Below are 19,168 nucleotides of genomic sequence, written 5' to 3' on the forward strand. Positions count from 1 at the left end.
TTTGAATTAGCGTGCTGACAAATGGATACCCCCGGCGATCGGCGATTACAACCCACACAGGAGTTTGTTGTTCGCCGTGATACAGTACTCAACATCTCTGAGACGAATGAAAATGATAATCGATTTGTCTTTGTGCTTATTCAATGAGGCAAGTGACTTCATTGTGGATTTCCACGTGAATTCCAAGTCACGTGCCTCAATTGCTACTGTCTTTCATCGATCATGAAAAATTATGTGAAATTTGAATTTTTCGTGGAAATAGAAACGGTTAGAAATTGTTTGGTTAAATTTTTTTTTCTCATAAAAATCATTCAAATGAAGCTGATATTCATAAAAAATTTTAAAAATTTTAATTTTGTCTAAAAAAACTTTTTTTTGCTAAAGATATGAAATTTTTAAAGATTTTTAGGTATGTTGATAATTCGAATATTGTCTTCGTGATTTTTAAGATTCAAGTGATTTAAGTCAATTCAAATAAAAATATTGTATTTTTGTTGTATAAAAGCCCAGATCTTTGATTAAAAATATTTTTTAAATATTTTCATAAGAAGAAAAAATTCAATAAAAAGCATTTTCTGTCTAAAATTGACTGAAATTGGAAAAACTTGTTTGACTTTTGAATTATATTCTGATACTTTAACTTCAGGTTAAGTCAAATTCAAAAATTGACTTAAATTTTAACTTTAGCGTTCACTTTTTAAGAAATTGATTTAAACTTAAGTAAAAGTCAGTTCAATTTTGACTTAATGACTTTTACTTAAGATTAGGTGAAAATTTATTTCGATTATTGTAAATTAGTTTAACTTTAAGTTTAGTTATTTAAGTTTTTAAGCTTAAGTTAAGTTAAAAATTTTGTTGCCCTGGCAAGGTCTAAATTTTTGACTTAAACTTTAAAAAACTTTAACTTCAACTAAATTAATAAAAAAAAAATAAAATTTTTGAATAAATAATTTAAATAAATTTTTTTTTGTGCTTAAGGCCGTTCTAAATTTTTTTCGAAGTTTGAATATTAATGAATATTTTAGTAGTTTATGTGGTATTCACATTGAGATTTGATGATTTAAAATTTTCAGAATAAATTTTTTGTTAAAAATTTAAACTGCAAAAATTTCATTAACTTAAAAAATTTTGAAAAATAAGTTTGTTTGAAAATATTTTTGACTTCAAATAAATTTTGTTTTAAATTAAGAAAAAGTTAAAAAAATCTTGAAGTTTGAAAATATTTTAAAAAAATTTTTTTTATTTGACCAAATTTAAAAAATTCAAAAAAATTCAAATTTTTGAAATTTTTAACTTTAAATTTGGTTTCCTCCGATTTTTCTGAAACTTTGTGAGTTGAAAGTACTTAAAAAAAGAAGAAAAACTGCGGTATCAGAATTTTCATTTTCCGCGAATTTTCCGAGATAATGGGAAAACAAGCATTAAATTTTTGTTTTGAAACTTAAGGCTCAAGCTTAAGTCATAAGTTAAAAAAATTTTGACTTAATAAACTTAAGTTAAAAATTAAATCAAAGGCCAAATTTTCTGATTAAAAGTTCTTAACTTTTTTCAATATTTTTGAATTTTCCCGGGCGAAAAGGATAAATCGCACAACTTTTTTTGAAACATTTTAAGACTGGGAAAATCTTAAGGCTTAAATTTGAAGATGCTTAAGTTTTATCCAAAATTTTGAAAAAAATTTGAAAAAAATTGATTTATTTTTTAAAAGAATTAAGAAAAATGAAAATTGGTAAAAGTCAAATCAAAAATTTCCAAATGTTTTTTGATATTTTTTGTGAATTTTAAATTTAATAAATTCAACCAAAAAATTTTTGACATTTTTTTCCTAAAAATTTTTTTCTCAATAAAAAATTTCCCAAAATTAATTAGTTTGTTTCGAAAAAAATTTTTCTGTAAAAAATTGTTTAAAAAATTGGCCAATTAAGTTCTTTTGCTTAAAATGAAAAATTTTTTTTTTGCCATTTTTTGGTTTAAAAAAGGAATTTTTAAAATTTTTTTTTCTAATTTTTTTTTTAATTTTTTTATAAAAATTATTTTATTTGTATGAGGTCTAAATCATCGTTTATGAACAATTTTTAAAAATTTAATTTTTATGAGATTTTGACAAAATCATTAACACGTAAATTTATTCTAAAAATCTTTCCATTAATATTAATTTAATTTAAATAAAATTTCATTAATTGATGAAAAAATCCCTTTCAAACCTAAAATAAAATTTTGAGCCATAAAAATTTATTTAAAATTTCCAAAATTTGATAAAAATCTAAATTCTTATCTTTAGATCTCAAATTTACCTTTTTTTTATACGATTGACACTCTTTTCAAATCATGCCCATAACTCTTAAATCTTTATCACTTTTAACGATGCATTTCGAGATATAATAAACTTTTTTTTTGTATGAATTTGTGAAAAGAGAGAAAAAATTCCTCACACACAAAAAAAAAACGAATAAAATTTTCATACATACTTGAAGATGCATTTTTCATGAAACCCATAAAATATTTGGTTTTATCATATCTCTCCTCATTTCATTCCTTCCATTCAGGGAAGAAACCAACAACAACAACAACAATAATAATGTCAGTTCAGTATTTTTCATCGTCGTTGTCGTCGCATAACCTTCGAGAGATGAAAATGATGATGAGAATATATTGCATTTTACATTATGCCTTTTTTTCGTCTTTCTCTCCTTTCTTTCGATGCTGTGAGGAGGAGAGAGAGCAGAAAAAAACGAAAGAAGAAAAATATCATAAAAATTTATGTGTTTGGGATTGTTTATTTCCAGAACCTAAACTATTTTATCTGCAACCGGATGATATATCAATGGAATATGTTAGTTATGTACCGCAAAAGTGCATCATCTTCGGATCGTCGTGCAGAGAGTAACAGATGACGATGATGATGATGAAAAGAAGCAACATATGGTCAAAAAGTGTACATAAAATAAGTATGTAATCGGCATGTGAATGGGAAAATAGATAGGAAACATATGTTGTTGCGCTAGCATTTCATGAAAATAAATGCGAAAATATAAAATAATACGCAAAACTTAAATAAAATATGTTTTTACAGCTATTTGATGGAAAAATGCCATTCATTGTTGTTGCAATTCTTCGCAAATCGTAAACAACAACAAAGTAACATCTCATCATTCTTGCTCAAATTCAAAACAAAAAATTAAAATGAATGAAAATTTACTAATTATTTGCCTACTTAGGAAACCACTAAAATGCACGTAGCACTAATTGCATTACCCTCACTAAATTATGGTACTTGAACCTCGCAAACACACACGAAAATAAAAGTTTTTCGTCAAAAATTTGTGAGCACAAAACACACATGTGAAGAGGAGGAGATGTTGAGTGTATGAAGTAATTGCGTTGCATCATTAACGGGTTAGTTGTGCGGAAGGCTTCATTTTTCGTGTATACATGAGGATTTTGGATGGCGGAGTTGTTCAAGTCAAGGATAATTTTAGAAGGAAAAATTTTTTAATTTGGAAAATTTTTTAGGTAAGTAAATTTTGAAAATCTTAAAATTTTTGAAAAAAAAAATTATTTCAATTAATTCAAACCAAGCATATGAAATGATATTTTTGGGCTCAGAGATATTCAAATTTTTAGAAAAGAAGGATATTGAAAAATACATAAAAATTAATTATTTTCTGATAATTTTCGTGCTTTTTTAGATTTAGCATTTAAATATTTTTTTAAGAATTAAATTTTTTAAAATTAAGTCGGATTTTCCCTAATAAATTAAATATAATTACTAATTTTTCACTAAAAATTTTAAAAGAGTAAAGAAAGGCTGAATAAGTTACATTTGAATAAAAACGTTAATTTTTTTTTAATTTTTAAACAAAAAAAAAATCCAAAAATGGTTGGAAAGGATTTTGTATAATTGACTTTTAACTAAAGGTTTAAACAAAAAACGATAAGTTAAAAATAATTATAAAAAAAAATATTTTTTATATTCAAAATAAATTAAAAATATTTTAAAATTTGAGATTTTATCTTTAACTTTAATGTAATTTTTTTTTTAATTTTTTTAAATATTTTTAAAAATAATTTTAGCTTTAATTTGAGCTTAAAAAGTCTAATAATTTTGTAAATTTGAGTGAAAAGTTTTCTCAGCTTCGAAAGATTTTTTTTTCAGCTGGATAAAAAAAAATTCCCATAAATTTTTTTATTAATTGAAAAAATTCTTTTTGATTTGCAGTTGTCAAATTTTTTATTGAGTTTATTACCTAAAAACTTTGTAAAAATTTAAATTTAAAATTATTTATTTTAATATTATTTTCATTATAATTTTGAGTTTATTATCATTAATAAAATTATTTAAAAATATTAAATTTAAATTATTTTAAAATAAACTCTTAAATTTTTAATTTTTTAAAAATTTGTTTTGAATTAATTTTTTGTTTTTATAATTAGGTACTTTAGATTTTATTATTTAAATATATATCAGTAAAATTTGTCAAAAATTTTAAATTATTTTTATCTTAAATATTTTTAAAAAATAAAAATAATGAATTATTTTTTGATAAAATTCTTTAAAAAATACAAAATATTTTTTGTTCATTCCTTGAAATATTAAAATAAACCTTTTTTTTGAAAAATTTTCAAAAATTCAATCAAACCTCGAGTCACACAACCCTTCCTCTACTATAAACTTGTTAAAATTAAGCATCCATCTAAAAATTTGTCGGTATATGTCGGTTTCATAACACGCTAAATTATTTAAATGCCGTCAAGCATTATGTTCACATTGACATACAGACACGTAATAAATCCACAAATTACAACGTTAATTACTCTAAAATACTCTTTTTTTGACTCTACTATTACTCGACTTTGTAAATTTGCATATAAAGAGCACGAATTAAGAGGATTACACAATTTTAATTAAGGAAGTGACTTCTTGAATTAAGCTCGCAGGATAAATTGAGGCGAATGGAGACGTCTGGTTATTAAAAGGATTCGAGACAATTAAAAGTGAAAGTTAAAATAAATAAATAAGCAACAAGTGCCAATTTACCCGTACAAAAGTGAGAAGAGAAATTTCTGCACCTTGAATTCGCATCGTGTGTGGTTGACTGTCGTAATAATATTGTTTTTATTTATAGAGTACACTCGCTCATCGCCCGCCATCCGTGTACATAACATTACTTATTATTATTATAAAATACTATTTTACTATCCACCTCTAGGTCAAGGCTATTTGAAAATGAATGCATTTGCACATCCATATAATAAAATCTGAACATTTATCGTTTTTCTTCATACACGACGACGACGGCGATGACTACCGCTTATTTACCTTCGCATTTATGTATCTATCTCGCAAAAGCATTGTGTCGTCGTCGACATCGTGTTGCAGCGGAGCTGTGGCAAAACAGACACATTTATTTATTTATATATATATTTACATAAATGCAACTAGTACTACTTACTAACAAGAGAGAGCCAATAACAGTAACACACTGCACTATTATTTTCATTATTATTATTATTTTATATTATTATTATTATAATATTGTTGTTGTTGTTGTTTTTACTATCCGATGCAGTAACAAGCTAAAAATACGGTTAACTCTCGCTGCTTGGTGTGGTTCGCGATATAAATAAATAAAACAGAAGTGTACGATATGTCTGCGCGACTTTTCATGGCGCGATGCACTTTGTTGCCTCTTCGTTGTAGAAAGATGCATGTACGAGTTATTAGCATTCATTATGCATTCAAATCGGTAACAGCAATTACTTACTACGTTATTATGTCATTTTGTAGTAAATTGTTTGTGTTTTCTTTTTTAAGCTTATGGGAGTTTCCTACAGGAAGTGATAGGATTTTGGGTTTGGAGATAAGCTTTTTGACTCAACGTGGATAATTTGAAGTTACTTTTGTATTAACAACTAATGAAGGTAAGAGATTTTCTGACTTTTTCATGTAAATTTTCATCTGCGACTTAAGCAGTTGAAATGATGAAAAGTTAAAAGTATCGAAAGTAAACACTTAGACTATTTTCAAAGGAATTTTTCGAGAATTTGATCGCAATTCAACGTGCTTTGAAGTTTGCCCCCCCAAAGGCCTTCTATCGTTAGTTTAAACTAAAATTTTTCATCAAAAGTATTGAAATTAATTTCGACTTAACTTAGGTAAAAGTCTCAAGATGCCATAACTTTTCTCAAAAATCGTATTAACGTCTTTGAAAATGCTTTTCAAAGGGTCGTTAGTTAAAACTCAAAAAAATTCTTTTACTGAAGTCATTGAAGTCGATTCAAGGTTGGTAAAAGTCATTGTAGATTTACGGCAGTGAGGAAAAAAATTTTTAGATAATTTTTGTACCCCCACCCCCCCTTAAAAGTCGGAAACCGTCGGAATTTAAAGACCCCCCTAATTTACGACGTTTTGCAAAATATACATTTTTTTTATGAATTGTTTTGTTTTTTAAATTTAGCTCAAATTTAAATAAATAATTTTGGGGAAAAATTGTACATGTTTAAAAAGTTACAAAACAAAACAAAAAAGTTTGAAGCGCTCATTTAAATTATTGTATGAAAAACTAAAAAATTTAGAAAATTTTACGATAAATCGTATTTTTTTATGGAACCCCCCTCCCCCTAAGTAAAATTCGGAAAATTTTGGAAAATTTTCATTTGACGCCGTAAATCGCCTAAGGCCATCTTTTCTCAATTGTATTTAAGTCTAACAATGCTTTTCAATTCGTTCTTAATTTCAATTCTTTTCTGAAGTTCATTGAAGTCGACAAGGTTGGTGAAATCATTGTAGATTCTGATGCAGTGAGGAATAGGTGAGTTTTCGAGGTACTTTCTTGTAGTTGTTAAAAGTAAAAGCTGAGATCTTACCTGAATACAAATGACTTAACCGATTAAAGTACGAAGCACATCTACGATGAATCTCATTTCTGGGCATGTTTTCTTTTAAGTGCTCCTTTTTGAAGGATTTGGCTCTACCAAATGGTCGAAGCCTATCAGCTATAAGTTTTATAAGCTCAAGGAAAAATCCGCACCAGTACCTATTTGAGGTCTCCAATATGGTTGTCGTTCGTCAAAAGAAAATCCTAAAAGCTTTAATTATCTTTTCAAATCAATTTCATCTCTTCAACTATCAGAAGTTTGACAGGATCTTGACAAATACTTACAGGTTCAAATTACATCACATAAAATAGTAAAGGTGACCTCTACGTGACCTTTAATTGTAAGATCTTTCATTCTGCCTCAAATTAGCTCTTAACGTAACCAAAATTTGCTATAAAGTTAAAATTGTCATCATAGTTTACTTACCTGTTAGTTGTTTCAGCTTGGAAATATTTATACTTATTTTTTTAATCAATTATTTTTTTTTCTTCTTCTTATTTATTTTATAGGTTATCTAAGATGTAATTAAAATTATTTATTGATTGAATTGACCAAATTCTTCATATGATCACGGTAAGGCTTTAAAGTTGACTTTAAAACTTCTAAAATCATGAAAATAAAAAAAAGAAATTACTTAATAGAATATTCCAACTTAACAAAACGAGTTAAATCAGCAAATCTCCACCAACCAGAAAAAAAATTAATCCCCCATCAAAGCACGCATTACCGCTTCATTCGCATATGAAAAAGAAGTACTTTAAATAACAAAATTCCATATCCTTGAAAGCAAATCACAAACTCATTCAACCTCTTTCTCATTGAAAGCACATGCAAGTAGCTCTGCAAATCTATAAGCTCACAGAAAATACAAAAATAAAAACAATGTGGTTTTAAATCAAACCCACTTCCATTCATGCATTCGATAGATCAGAATTAATTAAAACAATAAATTAGTTCAGTGTGGAAATGCAAAGTTGTTATAACATTAGACGTGCATCGCTACGGAAAAGCTCGCAGGAGGAAAAAAAAGTATAATGCAGTTAGTTAACCCATATTGAAGAGGCTACTTGAAAAAAATATATAAATACAATGAAAAAAAGTTTATATATTGATTGAACGGTACTTTGAAAAAAAAAAATCGTACTCATATCCTTTTATTTCAATGCTTTAGAGCAGAACTAATGTTAACTCATTGAAAAAAAAAGAGTAAATTGAAACCAATTTTTTTAATCATCATAAGTAGTTGTGTGGATCTGGAACGATCGGAGGTTTTACGGTTGAACTGGGAATGGAAAGGATTTTCTCATGTAGGTAAAAAGAATAAATAAAGCAGAAATGGACAAAGAGATGAACATAAATTTTTCTGTGAGAGAACAAACTATCTGCCGATGAATTATTGATCCTGTGAGACAACAAATTTGATCGGGGACACGAAAAATTTTCACACATAATACACGAAGCTTTCTTTTGCGATAAAGTTTTCACATATAGACAACGACCTTACTCTTTGATTTTAAAAGGAGATAATTTAACATTTTTTTTTCTTTACAGGAATCGAGAAGCAAGAACGAATAAGTCAAAATCGAAGTGATGCTTTACGAAATTTTAAAAAGAATTTCAAGTAAGGAGATCCAAAACAACAGAAAAGCTACCTTTTTTAATTTGGCTGGCCCAATCGCTGGTGAATTTTTGTGCTTTTTTCGTATCTTTATATGTTTTATCTTATGACGACTGTAATGGAAAATACCTCACCAATCTGAAACAAGAAGAATGAAAGTCGAGATGCCATGAAATTCATTATTTTTTCAAAATTTTATTTTAAAAGATGGGGTTTTTGACGGAGATCTTTGATGGAGGGTTTTTGATGGCTTTTTTCCCCAAATATTATTCATATAAGACTTGCCAAGGTTGATCAAGTTAAAGAGGAATTATCTAAAAAACTTATTTAAATTAAATTTAATAATTGATTTTCTTAAGAAGATATCAAAAGAGCAGCAGAGTAACCAAGGCTTAACGACTCCTTTCATGCCAGTTATATATCTTTTATTCACCAAATCAACTTATCTGATCCAAAAGTCATCAACATCACCCTTACCAACTGAAACATTGTCTTTAATCATGGAAGCCTGAATTAATAACCATAGCCTGAGAAGACTTTCCCTCTGAATTATCCTTGAATGATTTTCAAAATTAAAGTAATGTCCTCAAGAAAGTTTAATTAAAAAACCATCAATTCGTCTTGATCGATTAAATCTACAGGTTCTGGATACCAGCTTCCAAAATAAGTTCCTAAGGATTAAAATTCACTCCTTTTTGCATCATGGAACAAAAAAACTAAGAACCGAAAGAAAACTTACAAACAAACAAAAAAAAATTCGAACAACTTTAAAATAATAATAATGGCAGCAACATCTTTTCGTAAGCTACATTGGCCATCATCATATTTTTTTAGTAGTTTTTACCTCTTTTGATGCATCTTTTTCGTACACACGAAATAACGACGACCATCATCATTGCATCAACGACGAATAAAAGTAGAAGAATAGAAGGATGACTAAAATGCTTAAATAAAGAATAAAATGGCTGGCTAGCTCTTTTTTTAAGCCCAACGAATATAGACAGAATATAATAATAATAAAAGTAATCGGTCAACGACTTCGTACCCAACTTTAGTGAGACGCTAATATTTTATATTTATACTATTATTATTTTATGATATTTGTCGATGATGTTACGAACGCACCTCGACGTCTCGAAGCAAGCAGAAAGAAAAAAAAACCGAGCAAAAGACGTTCATCTCAATCATATTTGCTTTGCCAAAGCACTAAGCCACTAATATAATGCACATATATTAATAAAAAGGCAAATAAAAATCAGAATTTTCAACTTTTTTAAGCAAACGCTTTATTCATTCAGGTAAAGTATGAGGAGAGAGAGGAGGACAAAAAAGAAAGATAGAAAAATAGATCGACACAGAAGATACACATTGTAAGGTGTCGTATTTCATTGCACTTTGTGCAAATTAATCACATATTGATGTAAGATGACATTTTCGAGAAAAACGACAACAACAACGACGACGACGAAGAAGAAGAATGGAGATGAAGAGAAAAGAGAGAGAATCTACGAATCGATAGACAAGACATATTAAATAAGGTTGAACAGCGACAAAAAAAAAGTAACTGACTATTAACTATTTAAGTAAACTTGATTTTTAATTTTTGCACATATTATTTTGTGTGTGTCTGAATGCAGCAACAGGCTGCGAAGAAAAATATTTGCTAATAAATTTATAAAAGGCAATGTTCTTGCCGTGTAGAAATACCCGGACGCGCAACAAAGATTGAATGTGCAAAAAAATTGTAATGAGATGAGATGTGATGGGCAGTGATAATGAACGATGGGTCTGGAAAGCGAAATTTCTTGATTTTCCTAATTTCTTAGAAGTTTAAATAAAAAAAGATTAAATATTTTGAAACAAAAAATTTAAGAAAAAAAATTAAAACAGAAAGTCAGTTTAAATTTTAATGAGAAAATTTTAAAAACATTGAAAACAACTTGAAAAAAATGTATAAAATTTAAAGAAAAGTCAGAAAATTAAATTTATGAATCATATTAATGAAAATTAATTTTTTTTTTCTATTTTTTAGAAAATAAATTAATGAAAAATAAAAATATAAAAAAATTTTAAAAATAATTAATCATGAATAATTAAATTAATTAAATAAAATTAATTTTAAATTAAATTTATAATTAAATTTAATTTAAATTTAAAATTAAATTAATTAAAAATTAATTATTAGAAATTAGAACCATATAAAATTTTAAATAATAAAAAAAAAATTTTCAAAATTTAGTAATTTCAAAAATTATTTAAAAATTAAGAAAAATATAAAAAGCGAATAAAAATTATAGAAATAAAATTTTATAAAATTTAAATAAAATTAAAAGCCAAAAAATATTTAAAAAATTTAAAATCCTGGAAAAAATAAAAAAAAACATGAATTCTAAAATTGGGTTAAAAATTAGAAAAAAAGGTTCAAGAACTTTTTAATTTTCCGAAAAAAAAATTTCCTCCCTGGAAAAAATTTAAACTTAGTACCCACTGTGCAAATTAATAAGCTATGGGATAGGCTAGTTTGGTAACATTTTTATATTTAATTTTATGAAAAAAAATTCTGCACAACATACTTTTTCATTAAGGTACACTACACACGTATACACACGGAGAATTGGATAAAAGTACGCGAAAAAACGACAAACAACAGAAAACCAGAACTAAAATAGCTGTACGTTCGCAAAGAGTTTCATACATAAAAATAATAAAATAATTCAAGTTGATGGATGTTGGATAAAATTAATATTAAATATGTGTGTATGTGTGTATTTTACATCTTCGCATCATCATCATCTAAAAATGCTTGATGCTGTGGCGATGTGAATGTACTCTCGTCCATCGTTCGGCAGCGTATGCATGTGGACAAAACATTCTTTTGTATAAAATAAAATTATAATTGATTAAAAAAAAAAAATTTTTTTTTCGCAACGCATAAATGAAAAGCACAAATATGGATGGAAGAGACGACAAAAGAGGACAATGAACATTGCAGAGTTGCGGTAGATCAAGATTTTTACAGTTTGTTAAGACATATTCGTCTGTTTTACTTATTTTTTGTGCTGATTTTTTTTTTCATGTATTCTAGATATTTTACTTGTTAATGCATCCCAAGTGTTGTTTTTTTTTTGCAATTTAATTGTGTATTTCTGTGTGAGTTTAATTATTTTCATAGAATTGATTAATGAGTATGGTCTGGTTTTGAAATTATTGAGAGAACGAACGAAATTGCTCGCATTTATATATATGGAGTCAAGGGAGTGATCCTCGTCTTGCACTTCTGAAAAATAATTTCAAGAATTTTTTAGAGGAAAAAAAAACGGGCGTAGCTATAAATTATATCTGTGTAAAGCATGGTACGTGAAAAAATCATAAATTCTTGTTGAATGCACTAAAAATGCTAATTTTTGTCGGTTTTTAACACGCACATCACACATTAATTCTACTTTTGTGCAACAATTTTGTAAGAACATGTATTGTTTTACGAAAAATCTTAGAGGATTAGGCATGACAAGAAGTGGGTTTCCATACCGGGACGAAATTATTGAAAATTTATTATTTTGAAGATGAAAGTTTGGTTAAAAAAAATTTAAAATTAAATATTGCTTTTGGACCCGTAATCTTGGTTCTACCTAAGAAAATTTTTCATGAAGATGAACTTGAGTTAAGGATTTTTTTTAATTTTGCGTTTATTTAGAGTTTGTTGTGAAAAATCGTTAATAAAATCGTTTTTGTATCAATCTTCAATATTTTTTAATAAAATATGTAAATTTTTTTCATACCGAAAATTATACTAAGAAGGTCGTTTTAAGGTTGTATTTCGTTTAATATCCCAGTGGGACAAAATTACCTTTTTTTAAGGCCCTCAAAGTTTTACATGAAGAAATTCCAAAATTTTTATTTTTTTTAAAAAAAAATTTTTTTTTTTTATTTTTTCAAAAAAATAAAAATTTAGGAATTTCTCCTTGTAAAAGTTTGAGGGCCTTATTTTCAAGACCCCAGGGCCTTAAAAAAGGTAATTTCGTCCCACTGGGTATAGTTTCAAGTATCAAATCCATAGGATTGTGTTTCAAGTTGAGAACAACTTTTTAATTTATGAATGATCCCAAGTTTTTGTTATTCCTAAAACATAATTGAAGCATGTCACATTATCCTCCATTCAGGATTTTTGGTATACCATCAAAAACGCTTCACCCAGTTTTCAGCTTACATTGAAAATTTAAGTTTTACAATAAGCCAAATTCTATAACTCTTCGACAATGAACAAAATATGGAAACTTAATTAAAGGTCTTCTCTAGAACCGACTAAATGATGGCTTTCAGTCAATTTCAATTTGACTCGACTGTTCGTGAGAGTTTTTGGATACATGTAAGCTTTTGAGCAACTTTTTTGTTATTCCTGAAACGTCTTCTTCTATTCGATAAGTGAGATTCATTTAATTTCTTTGGCATTTTGAATTGATTTTCTTAACATCATTCCTTGGAATTCAAATAGTTTGCATATGTTTTGAAGAAAACATTGAGTCTTAATCCACTTTATAGAAAACCTTAATTCTTTTGACTTCTTAAGAATTATATCTAAAAATTGAATTAAAGTTAAAATAATATGAAAATCGTTAAATTACTTACCTTTTTGTATAAAATCACTTCTGAAAGAAAATTTTATAAAAAAAATTATTTAAATAAATTAAAATTAAAAACTTACCTGAAACTCGGAACTTCTTTCCCATTAGATGTCATGCCTATTCACAATTTCTATTTTCTGTTCAACCTAACTAATTTAATTTTTACACAAGAACGAAAATAAAAACACTTTTAATTACCTTATTTTTATTATTTTTTACTCGCATTATCTATCATTAATTATTAATTCATCGTAAGTACATTTGAATATGTATAATGGGTGGCTCTCTTTCTATCTTCAGAATTTACGCACCCATCACTTTGTGGTTAGAACTCGTACATACTTTCGAACGTAATCATAATAATTATTGAACGAAAAAAAAAGCGAAGAACATTCACAATGTAATAACTTTATAACTTTGTATTCCTCCTTGTTTGAGGTTAATGATTTTTTGTGTTCTGCGAGATCTTGTGCGTATCGTAGGTACTTATATATCGAAAAAATTGCATGCATGCAAGTGTAATTTTTATGTCTATTTTTAATGTAATTTTTTTTTAAAGAACGAAAACTCATGTTGTTGTTGTTTCTATTATGCGTAAATATGATTTTTTCATTATATATGATAATTTTTATTAGAAGTTAATGAACTTTAATGGCATTTTTCGTTGGTACTTTTTTTCAGGTTTGCAACATTTTACGATGCGCCGTAATTTTTGACGATCGATTAAAAGTAGTAACAACAGTTAGTTCTACTGATGCCCAATTAAAAATACGCTTTATCGCATCCGACAAGCAACCATTGACGCCTATTTCATGTAAAAAATTCGCGCCGTGTATGTTCGATAGTGTCAGATACCGAATTAACATAAAAGAAAAACACTTAAAAAAATATGAGATGAGAAAAGTGGCGCGAAATGAAATATTTGAGCGTATTTCAAATTTTCTTCAAAAATTTTTGATTAAAAAAAATAATAGGTATATTCTTAATTAATTATAAATATAAAAAAAAATTAAATATATTAATTAATTAATTAAATAAATTAATTAATTTCATTAAAAAAAATTAAAAATAAATAAATTAATTAAATAGATTTTTTTAAATTAAATTAATTAATTAAAAAATGAAAAAAATAAATTAATTAATTAATTCTTATTCAAGTCTTTTTAATCAATCAATTTAAATTAATTTTCCACAAATTTTTTAATTAATTTGATTTTTAAATTAAATTAATTTTTTTATAAACTCGTTTTTTTTTTGTAGAGACAGACAAAAAATCGAGTAAAAATCAATTTTTTCCTTAAAATGCATTAAAAACAGTCAAAAACGGGTTCTTGTTAATTTAATTCTATAAAATGCTGCCGTAAAATAGAATTAACATTAAATTATAAGTAAATTTTATATTTTCACTACGAAGCAGTTTTTTTGTTCTTAACTAGATGCCTATTTTTGCATATAGGCGGCGGCGATGCTTAGGAAACCTGATATGCTATTAAAGTGCGCAAAAGATAATCGATTGGAGATTATGAGATTGTCCAAGACTCGGAGATTGCTTTTCTGGCTACTGTTAAAATTAAAAATCTTTTATGGTTTCCTGTTTATCGGAGCAGTTTTAATTAATACATTTGAACAAAATAATCATATTATTAAGTAAGAAGAAGTTTAACGCAGAGGGGTGTTACGTTTTAATAATGAAACATTAAAACCCTTCTGTTTTGCGATTTTGATCTCATTTGGAGTAAATTAATAGAAATGCATTTGAACGTTAATGAGATGTGCGGAGATTTGATTGCAATATGTTTAAGTTTAAGTTAATTATTATCGATGTTTGATGTTTAAAATGTGATTAATAATCTTGATTGTTGAGCGTTCGTTTTATAAATTGATATTTTTTTTACAAAGGAAATTTTCTTTGTTTTGTGATTTAATATTTTTTAAATTTAAAAAAAAATCGAAAAAATTATGAATTCAGAATTAATATAAAATTTAATTTAAATTTAAAAAATTTCGAATTTAAAAATCAAATACATAATATTTTCGTTAATTTTTTTGTAATTAAAAAAATTAATTATAAATTTTTTAAATTAAATTTAATTATTAAAAAAAATTAATTTAAAAAAATTAATAAAATTTAATAATTTAATTTAATTAAATATAATTATTTAAAAAATAATTAATTATTCAAAAAATAATTATTTAAAATTATTTTTAATTATTTAAAAAATAATTAATCAAAATTTAATTATTTAAATAATAATTAATTAAAATTAAAAAAAAATAATTATAAATTTTTTCAATTAAATTTAATTATTTAAAATAATTAATTTAAAAAAATAATTAAAATTTAATTTAATTTAATTTAATTTAATTAATTAATAATTTAATTTAAAAAATAATTAAATAATAATTCAAAAAATAATTATTTAAAAGATAATTAATTAAAATTTAATTATTTGAAAAATAACTAATCAAAGTTTAATTATTTAAATAAAATAAAAAAAAAATTATTAAAATTTAATTATATTTAAAAAATAATTAAATATTTAATATTATTTATTAATTAAATATTTTTAATTCATTTTAAAATTTAATTAATCTTTTAAATTTTAATTAATTCTGATTTGACAAAAAACTACATTTTTTCATGCAATTTCAATAGATACAACTCAATTAAATGGCGGCACGTTTCTTTCATTTTTATGGGATTTTTGATATTTGATAAGAAAATTTTTCTTTCAACAGTTTTGTGCGCATTCAAATGAGATCAATACAGATTAATGTTCTTTTCGCATGATTTTCTCTTTATCTTGAACCAAAATCGACGTATCACGTAATTATATAAATATTAATAATATCAATACAATTAGAACAATCAAATTGCTTAGCAATATATAAATCAAAAAATTTGCTATAAAAGCTCTCTTTTCTTGCACGATTCAATATTAGTTTAAATTTCTTCGGTTAATTAACAACTCTTCAAGAAAAAATAAGGAAATATAAAAAGTTCATTTAAAAAAAGTCAAAATGATAGTTTTATATTCCGTAATTTTCATTTCCATTCTGACTTATTTTTTGGTTCGAATTCAGCTTAAAAGACGTGAAATCGAACGAGATTTCGGGCATATTCCAAGTCCCAAGGAATTGTCTGGATTCGGAAATATTTTACTCCTGAAAAAACGATCACTAACTGAAGCATCGGATTTATTGGAAAAAATTACTCCTGAACCAACTACAAAAGTGACGTTCGCGGGACATGTAGCTTTTGCCAGTTACGATCCAGAAATTTGTAAGCAAGTTTTACTGTCCACAAGTTTCTTGGAGAGACCTTTTATGTTTGATTTTTTCAAACTGGAACATGGATTGGTTTCGGCTTATTGTAAGTTTTGCTGATACTTCAGAAAAATTATTTTAATCTAAAAGTTTTTTTTTTCAAAGATAAAAATTGGAAACCAGTAAGATTGGCTCTGAATAAAACTGTGAGTCAGGCAAGTGTCTTGGGCATGATAGAAAAATTTAATAAACATGCCGATCGATTAGTGACAAAATTTGAATGGTTTCTCGATGATGAAAAGTTTGATGTGATCAACATTTGCATGCGGTATGGGATGGAACAAGTATTCGGTAAGATAAAGTAAACCAACCAATAAAATAATTTTTTGATTTCAAACCTCCTTAACATTTTAGAATGTGTATTGGGTCAAAATTTCAAAATGTGCATTGGGCTAGGAGTAAAAGTTTAGAAAGAATCGTAAACTTTTTCAGTAAACGTTTTAGAATTTTATTTCATTAGAATGATTGGACTCCTTTAAGGCTCTGGAAGTCTAAGGAAAACCTTCCAAATTTTCATTTTTTCCAAATTTTAACTTTTTGGAAAACTAAAAAAAAATTTCTATGAAAATTGAAAAGGTTTTTCCAGGCCTAAATCCATCAAGAAGAACATATTATTCTTTCGACTTAAAACTTTAAAACGTTTACTGTAAAAATTTACGAGTCTTTCCAAAAATTTGACCCAATGCACATTCTGAAACTTTTATCCAATGAGCATTTATAAGTTTGACCCAATGCACATTCTGAAATTTTTATCCAATGGGCATTCTATAAGTTTGACCCAATGCACATTCTGAAATTTTTATCCAATGGGCATTTTACGTTTTTACCCAATGAACATTCTAAAATTTTTATCCAATGGGCATTCTATAAGTTTGACCCAATGCACATTCTGAAATTTTTATTCAATGGGCATTCTATAAGTTTAACCCAATGCACATTCTGAAATTTTTATCCAATGGGCATTCTATAAGTTTAACCCAATTCGCATTCTGAAATTTTTATTCAATGGGCATTCTATAAGTTTGACCCAATGTACATTCTGAAATTTTTATTCAATGGGAATTCTATAAGTTTAACCCAATGCACATTCTGAAATTTTTATCCAATGAGCATTTTATAAGTTTAACCCAATGCACATTCTGAAATTTTTATCCAATGAGCATTTTATAAGTTTGACCCAATGCACATTCTGAAATTTTTATCCAATGAACATTTTATAAGTTTGACCCAATGCACATTCTGAAAATTTTACTGCCCATTTTACAATTTTTACGTTATGTAAATTCGAAAACTTTGACCCAATGCACATTTTAAAAAACTTCCCATCAAACTTTACTCAAGTTCATTATTTCCTCTGCAGATACAATGCTCGAAACCGAGTTCACCGCCGACTATCACGATGGTCACATGATTCAAGAGTTAAATGAAGTTGCGTGTGCCAGATCTTTCTATCTCTTGTACTACCCGGAATGGATTTTTCGATGGACCAAATTGCATAAACGAGCGCAAGGTTGGCACGATTACATGGAGTTGATTTTGCGACCAATCATTCAAAAGCGAAAACTTTTTGAACATCTTAACCATGAAAAAATCGACTCAAAACCAACTTTCATGCAAGAACTTCAAAGAATCACTTATGGCGAGAAAACTGTACCAAAGCAAGCGATGATGGACAACTTGAAGTTGATAATTTTGGCAGGAGCTGAACCTCTATCGATCGCAATTTCGAACGTTTTGACAATGTTGGCAATCCATCCAGAAATCGATGAAAAAGTCTACGAAGAAATTCAGCAGTTTTACAAGGAAGATATTCCCTTGGACAATGAGTACTTGAAAAATTTTGAACTTTTGGACAGAGTTATACAGGAAACGAACCGATTATTCACCGTTATTCCTGGAACAATCCGAGATACAATGTTCGATACTTACATAAGTAACTTTTGAACAATTTTTTTTAACAAAAAAATAATTTTTAAGAAAATTTTCTTTTAACAGAAGGAATCGGTTTAATTCCGAAAGGTACCGTAATTGGTCTCATTTACACCAAATTGCATCGTGATCCCAAAATTTGGGGTCCTGACGCCAATAAATTCAATCCGGATCACTTTCTTCCGGAAAAAATCGCTGAACGTCATCCTTATAGTTACTTACCGTTCAGTGGAGGCGCCCGTAGTTGCTTTGGTCGCCATTTTGGCATCGTAGCTACAAAAATCGCCCTAATTAAAGTCCTCGCCAAGTACAAGTTCACAACGAAAGCCAAGATGGAAGACATTATCTTCAGATTCAGTCTCGTCATGAAGATTGAAAATAAATTCGGAATGCAAGTGAATAGACGATAAAAGTGAGTGGCCCTGAACGAAAGAGGAGAAGAGCAGAAAAAAAACTTTCTGAAGTACTTTGTTTGTTCATCACTCAATGACAATATTAATAACAAATAATAATAACAATAATAAATAATGATAAAAAAAAAGTTTTTAATCACAATAATTATCACAATATTTTTTTTTTAATCCATGAAAAATTGTAAAACAAACAAAATGGCAAACACCAACACACATTCGAGAGATAGAAAAAAATATTTTTGATTGATGGTCGTGTCATTATTACAGATGAAAGGCTTATTACTACCATCATTATTTTTATTATTGTTATTAAACATTGCGCAAAATGTGTATGAAAATTGTGCTATCTGAAATCTATGTTTGTCTATTTACTTTTTTTC

The 19,168-nt window shown here is 26.7% G+C and overlaps 1 protein-coding gene across 1 annotated transcript; it reads left to right on the plus strand.

The window, feature by feature from the left end:
* Nucleotides 1-16,091: 16,091 nt before the first annotated feature.
* Nucleotides 16,092-18,919, plus strand: LOC134834765 (probable cytochrome P450 313a1). Its single transcript, XM_063849539.1, has 4 exons — nt 16,092-16,492; nt 16,552-16,737; nt 17,807-18,379; nt 18,442-18,919. The coding sequence occupies exons 1-4, from the start codon at nt 16,141-16,143 to the stop codon at nt 18,783-18,785; spliced, it is 1,455 nt and encodes a 484-aa protein (XP_063705609.1). The 5' UTR covers nt 16,092-16,140; the 3' UTR covers nt 18,786-18,919.
* The last annotated feature ends 249 nt before the right edge of the window (nt 18,920-19,168 follow it).

The sequence above is a fragment of the Culicoides brevitarsis genome, chromosome 3 (genome assembly GCF_036172545.1).
Source record: "Culicoides brevitarsis isolate CSIRO-B50_1 chromosome 3, AGI_CSIRO_Cbre_v1, whole genome shotgun sequence".
Lineage (NCBI taxonomy): Eukaryota > Metazoa > Arthropoda > Insecta > Diptera > Ceratopogonidae > Culicoides > Culicoides brevitarsis.

Coding starts and splice junctions, on each gene's coding strand:
- LOC134834765 (XM_063849539.1), top strand. CDS start 16,141: ATGATAGTTTTATATTCCGTAATTTTCATTTCCATTCTGACTTATTTT. Junction 16,493..16,551: donor TGGATTGGTTTCGGCTTATT/GTAAGTTTTGCT, acceptor TTTTTTTCAAAG/ATAAAAATTGGAAACCAGTA. Junction 18,380..18,441: donor AATGTTCGATACTTACATAA/GTAACTTTTGAA, acceptor TTCTTTTAACAG/AAGGAATCGGTTTAATTCCG.